Source organism: Neophocaena asiaeorientalis, unplaced genomic scaffold (assembly GCF_003031525.2).
Source record: "Neophocaena asiaeorientalis asiaeorientalis breed wild unplaced genomic scaffold, Neophocaena_asiaeorientalis_V1.1 scaffold133, whole genome shotgun sequence".
In the NCBI taxonomy this organism is placed as follows: domain Eukaryota; kingdom Metazoa; phylum Chordata; class Mammalia; order Artiodactyla; family Phocoenidae; genus Neophocaena; species Neophocaena asiaeorientalis.
Genome location: NW_020174429.1, coordinates 5554008 through 5566365, shown reverse-complemented (window position 1 = coordinate 5566365; position 12358 = coordinate 5554008). Strand labels below are relative to the sequence as shown.

Sequence of the window (12358 nt, the reverse complement as noted above, 5' to 3'; positions counted from 1 at the left end):
CTAAAGGAAATAGTATTTTATTAAAACACCAAGTAGGTTCCAGAGTCACAAATATTGGTGATGTATAAAGCAAACTTGACTTAATTACATTTACCAAGTAATCATTTAGAATGACTAGACCAAATCAAATCAAATTTCATCTATTAAAAAAATGATCTGTTGGGAATGAGGACAAGACAATTTCAAGGGGGTACCTACCAAAAAAAACCACAACAAAAAAACCAAAAACACACACAGAGATGAGCCTACACATGAGATCAAACGTGAAGGAGGCGATGTAATTTTCCACTCTGAAATTGATTGGTGGTACTGGCTCCAAAAACATCAAATCAACACATCTTTCCCACTTAACTGTGCCAGTGATTTATTTGATCTGACTGGCCTGAAAAGTGACCTCTGGTTCCACCTGCTAAAGGATGTCTGACCTCTGCCTGTGACTCGTTTCAGCAGAATGGAATACTCAGGTGGAATCCTGATGAACACCCCCAACGGTAGACTACAGGTGACTCAGGGGAAGGAATTGTATTAATGTATCATAGTAATTTATTGGCAGTTTTGTGTGATAGTATATTTACTGAATGAGGCCTGCCAAAAAGATCAGGTTATAGCAGGAACACATGATTTTCCAACCGCCCATAAAATATAAATCAAATGCCTTTTCTGTCCACTGTCAGCCACCTCCACCCACTCCTTGTCCTCAGTTCTCAGACAAATTGAAGCACATGCCGCAATCTGTAGAAGGAAAATCAAACTCAATTTCGCAGTACAATGAAGTGAGTTTTGGTCTTGTCATGTCCACTGACATATCGATCCCTAGAAGATTGAAAAGATCATGATGTTCTAGGTTTTCGCTTTTATAAATAAAAACATGTAGAAATGCAATGTGTAAATGGAGGGCAATACAGCACGTATGCAGCTTTACAAAGATGCAAGAACTCCAGGGGGGCTAATGTTGTAAAACAGCGCTACGATATAAAAGTCACTATTTAAGAGGTCACATTTTCTTTCCCTTTAGAATTACAGCCTCAGAAGACAAATGGTCTCCTAATCCAGGTTCATTTAAAGTGCAGCTGATCAGTTCACAGCTAAAAGGAATTTTAACTGGAGAAGAAAAACAAAAAAACAGCCTATCTTGGCCCTTTGTAGAATTTATGTCAGATCTATAATGCCATAAACCCAACACTCTTATCAAACATTTTCTATTTAATCTGAAAGGGGACTGAGCCACATCACTTATATGTTCACATCTGTGATTTGCAAAGTGTAGTATGTGTAGCCTCCCCGATATGTGTAAAGACCACACAGAGATGAAGCATTAAGAAATGGAACCACTTTATCACGAGGTGCTGATGAAATTGTAAGAAATACCATAAAACACCCTAGAGTCTAGTAAGCTAAACTTCTAACTGTGGAAGGAAAAAATAAAGGAATGAACCTGTGTTTTCAGGTAGGTACAATGTCACTCGTTATGACAACAAGATGATTTTCTAATTACCATTTACTAGAGAAATACTGCAAAATTCTCTGCAACCCCATGGAAGTCATTACTGCGTATTATGTGGTGCCCTATACCTCACAGAAAACTGCTGCAAACATAGCTTCGCATGCCTTTTCGGAAGGCAAACTGAGGCACAGATCGATAATGTTGCCCAAGAAAAACCACACACAGGAATTTGAGGAGGGAAAGAACTTCTTCACTGATCCTAATTTAAATGGTTTCAAACCAGAAGGAACTTCTCGTTGGGCGTGATCTTTAAAAATTACAGCGATGCCTCACGTCACCATATTCTAAAGTGACCACTTGTGGTAAGTAAAGATAAGTTCATTAGTAATTACACAGTCCTTTATTGTGAAACCCAGAGAAAAATTATTTGAGGTATCTTTTTAAGCCAACAAGAGAATGACTTTACTTTTTCAATCAGTTTGACTACAGTAATGATTTTCTTAGAATTAAAATTTGTCGAAAGCTCTAAATATTTCATCTTTTAGACTAAGAAGCAAGTAGTTAATGTCACAGCTAATACATTTGTCAGTCTGCTAATTTTCTTTTTCTATTAGAATAGGTAAACATCAGCCCTTTCTTAAAAGCATACTATTTACCATGTGTCAGGAGCAATGCAGGGAGAACTTATTTGAAAATCATGAGGTAGGGCATTAGGAAATGAACAGGAACCACAGGGAGACAATAAGAGAAACAAAAAAGGGAAAGGCATTTAATAATTCACAAGTGATGGTGGGGTGTGCTTCAGGTGAGTGGGGGAGGATGGTATTTACTATGAAAAAAATAAAATCAACCCCCAAAATGCAAGCCAGAGATATTGGAAAATCTGAAAGAAAAGATAGTTTGTAAGAAATAGTTCCACTAAAAACAAAAACAACATTAAAACAAAAGAAGACTTATAAACGTGCAATGGAAATAAAAGAAAATGAGATCTTGTCCACATGACGTTAGAACAGAGAACGGTTCTTCAAATATGCTTATTATTTGAGAGAATAGGTGTAGAGAGAGAAGAACAAACTCTCCATCTTTTAAAGATATAATACACTCATTTATGCTACATTGTGCCAGATTTTGTTTAAGGCAGCTTCGGTTTTACTGTAACTAGAAGAAAACAATAACTAGTAAATAATAAAGGTTAAGTGCTTTGTTCTGCCTATTATCAGATGTTCTTTCTAAAATTAGGATCATTGGGTCATTTTGGGGTCATTTTTTGTTATTATAGATCACTTGGAGCATGGGTTGATATCCAAACCTTGTGTTCCAAACCAAATATTACTGCCACAGCAAAATTTTCATTTAAAATGGACTTTTGAATATCATTTCCATCTTTTTTCTCTGTATTACATAGTTCCTCAAAAACAAGACCTTTACTTCCAAATAAAGAGAATAGTCAACAGCATAAAGTACTATAGCACTTTAGTTTCTTGGTTTTATAAAATTGGTATTCTCAGTATAAAATAGTTAAACATCTCTAGAAGAAGTGGACAAATTCTCAGAAAGGTACAATCTCCCAAGACTGAACCAGGAAGAAATAGAAAATATGAGCAGACCAATTACAAGTACTGAAATTGAATCAGTCATTTAAAAACTCTCAACAAGCAAAAGTCCAGGACCAGATGGCTTCACAAGTGAATTCTACCAAACATTTAGAGAAGAGTTAACACTTATCCTTCTGAAACTATTCCCAAAAAATTGCAGAGGAAGGAACACTTCTGAACTCACTCTATGAGGCCAGCATCACCCTGATACCAAAATCAGACAAAGATAACACACAAAAAAGAAAATTACAGGCCAATGTCACTGATGAATATAGATGCAAAAATCCTCAACAAAATACTAGCAAATTGAATCCAACAACACATTAAAAGGATCACACACCACGATCAAGTAGGATTTATCCCAGGGATGCAAGGATTTTTCATATCCACAAATCAATCAGTGTGATACGCCACAGTAACAAACTGAAGAATAAAAACCATACAATCATCTCAATAGGTGCAGAAAAAGCTTTTGACAAAATTCTCATCTTTCCTTATTAAAATGTGAGGGAAGAAGCCTTGTGAGAAAATGGTATTCCCCAACTCAGAATTATTTCAGATGTTCCACATTTTTTTCTTTTTATCAGTTTTAGAATGAGTTAATTTAATAGGCTTTAAAAGATTATCTTTGTTTTTGTCATTAAATGAGTTAGATGTAAACTAAGAATTACAAATGAGTTCCTAAAAGCTCAGAACCCATGCTTTCTGCAGTTAAAGAAAGGTGGGAAAAGATGCACCACTCCCTAGCTGTGTAGACTTCGATATGCTACTTAGATGCTCTGTGTCACAATTTCCTTATCCATGAAATGGGGTTAAGAAAGTAGCAACCTCACCAAGTTTTGAGGATCATATGCCATACTACAAGTCTTCAGAAGCATGCAGGTCACATAGCACATGTTCAGTAAAGGTTAGTTGTCAGTAGTAGTTGCAATTAACCTGCCGTCTATCCTGAATATGTCTCCTCCAAGATCATTTCCTTTGGTTGGTATTTCAGCGGGAAACTGGTAGCCAGAAATCACCAGGCGGTATGCTCTTGACACAGGAGTTTCATGAAATCAATTTTCTTGCTTCAAATTGTCCCTGTTTCAACTACTAAAGACCTCATAGCTTTGGGGCAATACCAAGTAGCAGATTCTCTTCATGATGTGTATGTGGGATATATACGTGGGGAGTGGGAGAAGGTCTTGGACCATATAGACTTGCTTTAAATCCTAGTGTGGGCTTCTTTTGGGCTAGAAGAGCCGTCTCCTGTGAAATGAAGTCACGACCTGCAGTCATGTGTCAGAGAAGCCTATGTGTCAGAGAAGACCCCATCCTGCCCAGGCGCAACATGTAGTGTGCGTCTCAAGGGATGGAGTCCCACATCCCTCCTGCAGCCGAGCGTCCATATGAGACACTACATGAATGGTGAGAACACCAGAGATGATTCACACAAATCGATTAATATGATGCCAGGAACAAGATATAGTCTTAATGTTAATATAAATTTGAGATTCATAATTGCAGTCTTCTTTTTCCTAGTTTAAGCAGTCGCTGTGAGGTTTACGTACTAACGCAGTGACTAAAATCGCTGTGGGTATGGATCTGAGTAACAGAAACTAACTCAAATGTATTTGTACAGTGGCCGATGGGTCCATGCAGCTGCCTGTGTCTATTAAGGGGGCATCTCTATGTACTTGGAACCATTGAACATTACTAGCTTACTCCTAATTTTGGAACTGACATACCATCACTTCCATTGCATTCTTTGGTCACCAGACCAACCCTGGTGAAATGTGGCAGAGAACTCCTTATACTGTCTACCTGAAGCCCCCATTCCCTTTTGCCTTAGAGGACCAACATCACCAAAGATTTGCCTTCATGTTTTCCTTGCAATGCTGCACTTTAACCTAAGAATGATGCCAATATTCCAAATAATTTTGAGCACTATGTAGTTCTCTGTGTATCTACTTAACTAGCTACTGACCTGTATTTCATCCTATCTATTTGTTCCTCCTCTCCTCCCCCTCTTCCTCCTCCTTCTCCTCCTTCTTCTTCTTCCTTTGTCCCTCTCTGTGCCCCCTTCATCTCCCTAACCCCTAACAGAAACGAAAAGGAGCTCTGGTTCAGCCTCACTGGATACCAGCTAAGGTAATAAAATGAACACTGCACTGGGAATTAGGGACTCTGGTTCTCCTCTCTGCCATTTGACTTTCTTAGAAAGGAAACATAGAGATGTTACTTCCTATCTATCTAAGTTGTGGTTTCTCTATTTCTAAAATTAGGAAGTTAGACGCTACACTGGTCTGATATGCCTTTCTGGCCTTGGAACTCTAAAATAAGAACCCCTGCAAGATGACTAATGAAAAGAACAAAGCAGAATTATGAGATTTACAGGCATTTCTCTAAAAAGTGATTTTGCAGACTTCTATACCTTTTACTCTAGTCTTGGAGTCTGGCTTTAAATCCTACAACTCACGTGTCAGACAGATGAACTTTTCCAGTATTCTCTAGTGGGCATACTTATAGCACACATTAAAAGTACTAGACTGACATTCAGGATCCATGAACAACTTTCCAAAGGAATGAAAGGCGCCTACAACCAGCCAGCTGCTTATAAGGCAAATACTTAAAAGCTGCACCACAAACATCAGTGAAAGACACGAGCACACTGGGCTCATAATCAATGTCAAAAAGATACATTATGTCCAGGCCTTCTCGGAACCCTCATGTACTTACGGTGCAGCCACCAGGGATAACAAAGCTTTTAAGTGTAAACAAATGGGCACTTACCTGACTGAGACAAAAGCGGTGTATAAGGGATTTTCGGTTCTATTGCACTCATCGGTGGAGGTAGCAAAGGGTTGGCGAAGCTGCGGAGTGGATGAGTTGGTCGAACACAGGCTGTGGGGATGGTTCTGCTGGGTGCCTCCTCACCGCTGGGGTGCTCAGGCTGTGCTGGGGGCAACATGGGCGGCTGTTGGGTGGCTGGTCCTTCGTTCACTGCTGCAAGGGAGACAAAAAAAAGCCATTCATAATCCGTGACAAAGTGGGCTTTCCCTAAGTCACCCGAAGGGGCCCTGGAGCAGTTCAGAGAGTTATGCCAGGATCTGACTAATCCATTCTTCACGTTGAGAACATTCCATCCCTCTACCCTCATATATTTAAGGGATAGGATAACACTGCCCCTTTAAACAGTAGAAATAGACCCAGCAGGACAGGACTCTATCTTCCGGGGAGAGTAGTAAAATATACACGGCACTGACTGTATTGCCTGAATTGTCTGGGCCTTGCAATCATAAGTGAAAAAGCGAGAAAAAAAAAGAGTTATTTCTCCTTTCATAAGTAGCGATGTCAGTGACATTCAATGTACCAAACCCGGCTACGGCTGCATTATTATCTACCAGCCGATATGCCAATTTTTTTAAACATGCCATGTCAACTGTCAGACAGATCAGAGTTACCGGGTGCTCAAGGCATTGCTAATAAAGTGATACGAATAATAACCATTATCATTATCCTCCATAACAAAACAGAAGCACATCCAGCTAAGAAGTTATAGGAGAGATGAATCTGCTGAAACAAGTTGCCTGAATGCAGAATTGCAAGGTTTCCTCTTTGGTAGCAAACATTGTAATTTTCAGTCGGATTACTATGGTTAGAGAGGTTTCACACAGCCGTCTGTGACAAGCCTTTGGCTATCTGGACAGTTTTGCGTGAGGAAACACCCCTTTTCTCCAGAGAACACAGTTTAGTTTGACCAAAACACTGTTTATCATGCTGAGGATGCTGTGATTTGACTTCATTCATTCATATTCAGAGTCAACAGATCCCAGTTAAATTGAAAATGAACAGAGCTGCATAGCAGGTATAAGTGTGGATGAAAGAAGAGTATTTCTGAGGACTTATTTCTTTAAAAAGTGCTACTGGGTAAAGTGGAAAAAAATACAGTGATAGAAGATAATCTCTCACTTTTGAAAGAGAATTTCTATGCAGGAAATATTTCGAGATAATTAGTTTGTGAGATAATTTTGAGACACCTCTCTGGGAGGCTCAGTGAGGTCAGCAAAGGGCAGAGGAGATGGAAAATCTGATAATGCTGAAGGGGGTGGAGATTAAAGATACAAAAGATCAAGATATCATATTAAAGAGATGCAAAAGTGAAATGCGCCTGCAGAGGGTATCTGATATTAAAACTCATTTGTCTATATTCACAAAGGGTTAGAGGTCCTCTGGGTCACTGAGCGGGCTTCAGGCTTACCCCATTCAAAGATGGAGATGAGGAGATACAGGGTTGGCCCAGGACAGATGCAGTCACTTAGCAAATGGAACCAGAAAATGGGCAAAGACTTGATTAAAGATTTCTTCAAATATGGAAAGTGTAATCCAGCAAACTGGATAGAACTCTGAGGGCAAGAGCAGTTTGAAGAGAAGTACCTTATCTCTAGGCTAGGATGTCCAATCAAAAATGGAGAGGAGAAACACATGCAGGTACAATCTCAAGGTTAAAGTATGGGGCTGCAAGGAAAACATTAAGGCAAATCTTTGGTGATGTTGGTTCTCTAAGGCAAAAGGGAATGGGGGCTTCAGGTAGGTGGTATAAGGAGCTAAACTGCTTTTAAGAATGTAAAGGGAAAGAGGAACGTGTGTGTTCAATCAAGATGGTATAATTAGGTGGTTGAGAGTATAGTTTTAGAAACAAAGAAAATTAGGAAGGTTTTACTCTAGACTCATATTTAGTCTAAAGGAACAAATGACCAACGGTCAGTTGTCCAAATAAAAATACAGTATCTCTCAGATCTAGATCAGAGAGAAGCAGCTGCAGGAACCTACAACAAGGTCCTTCTTTATTACCAAAGGGCTGGTTTTTATTAAATGGTCCATATCATCATATTAAAAATGCCTCTCCAAGAAAAGAAAGTTCACAGTTTTCCTCAGAAATCTGCTGTAATTCTCTCTATTGAAGATGGACTGCAGTAAATCCATATCATATTTTGAAAACTGCTTTAGTTATTACAGAAATAATAATGTTTTGTGATGTCTTTCTTTTCTTCATTCCTTCCTTCATATTTTCTTTTTCTATTCTTCTACATTTTTGAAATCAAATAGATCTAAGTTAAAATATTATTGTGATCATAGGTTTAATAAAACTTACATGCACTTTTTTTAGTCTTCTAAAATTTAGTTACTTTAAAACCTCAGGCTTCACATGAATTCTGTTGACTTCAGTGAATTTTAGGGGGGGAACTCCCATTTTTCTTCTCTTCAGCATATTTGAAAATAAAAATGCTGTGCATGCCTAGTCCTCCATTCCCAAGTTTTCAGTTGGCCACCATGATTCCCACTGGGAACATCACAATGTGGTTCTTGACTTTGAGAGAAGTAATGGTGCCTTGATATCAATGGACCAGCTCTTTAGCAAAATCAATACTTAGCACCACATAGTGAAAAGGAACGTGCCTAATGCAATGTGCTAGGTGGAATGGGAGGGTCCAGCCTCAACACCGAATGTATCAGTAATGCATAAGGGACTGTTTTTGTTTTGTTCAAAACGTTAATTTTGCTTAATACCTAATACAATGGACAAGGTACAGGTTTTCCATAGACAATTCATAATGCTTATATTTTACATACAGCAAAAAAAAAAAAAATGCCTTTTAGAAATGGCTGACATCTAAGGCAGTGAAAACACACTCAGACAAACACAACAGCAACTGCTCCACTGGAAATGTCTCATTTCAGATGAGCCCGTTTGGCCAGTTCAGGTGCCAGCTTCAGGACACCTATGTGAAACAGATTTGCTCTGTGACATGATATTTAGCTGTACTAAGAGCTCTAAAAGCAAAGAAAACCTCCTTTCACCCACGAAGTGCAGCTTCCCTGCAATTCAGACACTCAAGTGAGAAGCAGATATGTACTGGCAAGGCACTCCTTTTCAAATGATGAAATAGTAGGAATGCATTGTACAAATAGCATACAATTACACAGCAGAGTCAAATCTCAAGGCACTTTTAATAATTAATGTCAACACATAAATAATTGCTATGGAATAACTGGCAAAACTATTGCAAAAATGGAAATGAGGATTTTTCTTCCATCTAAAATTGCAATATTTGAAAGAAATACAGCACTCATAACTCTAAGCAAAGACACTTTAAGACTCGAACATTTTTAGGAACATAATTCACTCATTAATCTCAGAAGAACAAGATCGTGCAATAATCCTAAGTAACCCCAATTCCTCACAGTTGGGATTTTTTTAAAAGACCCGAGAGAAAAATTCATGAACTCTACTGTGCTGATCTTATTTAGGTCAAGTTCCATTTGTTAATTGATTTCCAATTTGGCGGAGAGGTGGGGCAGAAAAATAACATGGATAAAGTTGACCAGCTTTCTCACCAAGACCGTGCGGACACTGAAAACAATAGTGGAAATCATCTACTCTTCTCTAGTACCTGTTTCAAAAATGAGGAAGTGGGGGCGCTGATTTTATACTGATTTGTAGAAATGAGGCCTCAAGATGATTATTTGAAGTTTTCAAAATATAGCACTTTTCCGTGTCCCCCAAAGGCCAGTTACTTTGCCTATTGAGGCTAAGAGCAGAACTGCAGTGCATTAGTAGGAAGAGGAAAGATTTGTCCATCATGACTGTATAAAGCTTTATCCATGGATCACCAAATATGTGTTATGCAAATGTACTTAAACCTATATCTTTCCTTTCCTTATGGGAGGGGAGAAATTCAGCTTTATTTGTGTCTTCAGAAAGCAGCAGTCTTCGGGGGCAGAGTTTTAGTGATTCATCTCTCAAAGTCAAAGGTCTTTCTGATAACTTTTGAGGAAGGAGAGTTGCCCCATTTCACACAGTCAAATGCTTCGTTTCCTGTGTGTGCCTTTCACTGTTTTTCAAGGTGACTAATAAGACATCTCCAGCCAGAGGCATGAAATGTTTTCTGCTTGAGAGAGAACAGGGATGTTTAGTGTTCTCCAAGGCATTTAGAAACTGATACTGAATGACTGGAAGTTAACTGTTTCTGACAGTGATTTAGAGAATATTTAGTTTCCTAGAAAAGAGGATGCGTTGTTTTTTTTTCTTTTCTAAGCAAGCACTTAGAAACACATATTAGTTCCTATACCTTTTGCATTTCACATAGCTTTGGTCAAAAAATACTTGAAGAATGACTGAGTATATATTTTAAAAACATGTGAAATCTTGGCCAGGAGTAGAATGCCTATGCCTTTTAATTTTAGATTAGAGTCAAGAATTATTAAACTAAGAATTCTGTTAAGAATCTTTTATTGGCATAACTTTCTATAATAGTTATATCATCTATTTTATGTTTGTATTATATATTATGTAATAGTTACATAATTAAATTTATTTAATAATCCTTACTTTTAAATAAATTAACAAAATAAAAAATCTACTAAGGAGACTAAAATTTTCTCCCTTCCTTCTTCCCTCCCTCCCTTCCTTCTCTCTCTCTCTTTTCTTTCTTTCTTTCTTTCTAATAGACCTTAATTTTTAGAGCAGTTTTTAGGCTCCTAGCAAAATTGAGTGGAACATACAGAGATTCACCCTCTGACCCCAGATATGCACAGCCTCCCCACAATCAAAATTTTGCACCAGAGTGGTCCATGAGACTGATCACAGATATAAACAAATCTGTGGTCCTTAACCACAGATGAAAACAAATTTTATACTAGCTCATTTATTGTTTTTATTTTTTTCACTGAAATTTAACTTTTGGAATCAAAGAGTAAATGGGATGCTGGATTTTCCGAAGGAGATGATGCTTTTAAAAATGGAAAAGAATCTACAGGAACACCCATGAATAAAATAGCTAATTGCTAGTTTTAAACAAAGTAGTGAACTTTGGCTGTCTCAGTCTTGCTGGAATGAACTGATAAAAGCCATTCTTACACTTTCTTTTAAAGTTAGAGAATATAAATGAAATCAAAAGAAAGCAGTAAACAACAAACCAATGAGGAGAAAACCAAACTAAAACTATAAACCTCTCTTTTCTGTTGGGGACAGTTCATTTCAGAAGTTGAAGAAGGGACTTGTGGGTTCTGAATTCTTTGACTGGAATCATCGTCCTAGTTGTCTGGGGATTCGGAAATTTTGGGTTGTTGGACTTGTCACACCTTTCGTATTTAAATTCCTTCAGTACGGTTTGGGGGGCTTTGTTCTTCGAGTTTCTGCACACAACTCTATTCTCTAGACATGATGTGCAGTGAGAAAAAGAAAAATAAATATAATTATCTCTTGGTAGATTCCTAACGCCTTTTAATTCTAACCTTGTTACATCTAGACGATTTATGATTTCTTAGAGCTGTCCCTGTTGAGTTGGAAAAAATATAGCTACCCCACAAATATATTTTATTGCTGTTACCATCTTATCTATTATGAAATATCCCATCTCACAGGAGCTGCTGAGTCACCCGTTCGTAACAAGGAGAAGAATGCCATAAAATAGATTTTAAAATGCTGTGCTTGAAGGAAAAAAAACAAAACAAATGGCACAGGAAAAATCACCAGGGTATATATAATAGCTTGAGATTCTTTCTCCATTCCTACATTCCTTGAAACAAATGAAATACTACTCTCAGGATACAAAATCAATATACAAAAATCAGTTGCATTTTTATATGCTAACAGCAAACTATCAGAGAGAGAAATTAAGAAAACAATCTCATTTACAATAGCATCAAAAAGAACAAAATACTTAGGAATAAATTTAACCAAGGAGGCGAAAGAGCTCTACACTGAACACTACAAGACTTTGATGAAAGAAATTGAATAAGCTGCAAAAGATGTAAAGATAGACTGTGTTTATGGATTGGAAGAATTAATATTTGATGAAAGAAATTGATGAAAGAAGACTTTGATGAAAGACTTTGATGAAAGAAATTGAACAAGCTACAAAAGATGGAAAGATAGACTGTGTTCATGGATTGGAAGAATTAATATTGTTAAAATTACTACCCAAAGCCATCTATATATTCAACACAATCCCTACTGTAATTCCAATGTCATTTTTACAGAAATAGAGAAAAAAATCCTAAAATTTGTATGAAATTCTGAATAGCTGAAAGCAATCCTAAGGACAAAGCTGGAGGCATCATAGTTCCTGATTTCAAGCTATCCCACAAAACTATAGCAATTAAAACAGTATAGTATTAGCATAAAACAGACACAGACCAATGGAACAGAATTGAGAGCCCAAATAAATCTCCACATATAAAAATCAACTAATATTTAACAAGGAATCCAATAATGTATCATGGGGAAAGAAGAGTCTCTTCAATAAATGGTGGTGGGAAAACTGGATAGTCACAT

The 12358-nt window shown here is 37.5% G+C and overlaps 1 protein-coding gene across 1 annotated transcript in view; it reads right to left on the bottom strand.

Moving 5' to 3' along the window:
- DCC (DCC netrin 1 receptor) overlaps window positions 1-12358 on the bottom strand; it is a 782001-nt gene that overhangs the window by 45400 nt on the left and 724243 nt on the right. The window contains exon 29 of the mRNA XM_024756807.1: window positions 5812-6024. Within this exon, the coding sequence (XP_024612575.1) occupies window positions 5812-6024 (213 nt within the window). The remainder of the gene's footprint in view (window positions 1-5811; window positions 6025-12358) is intronic.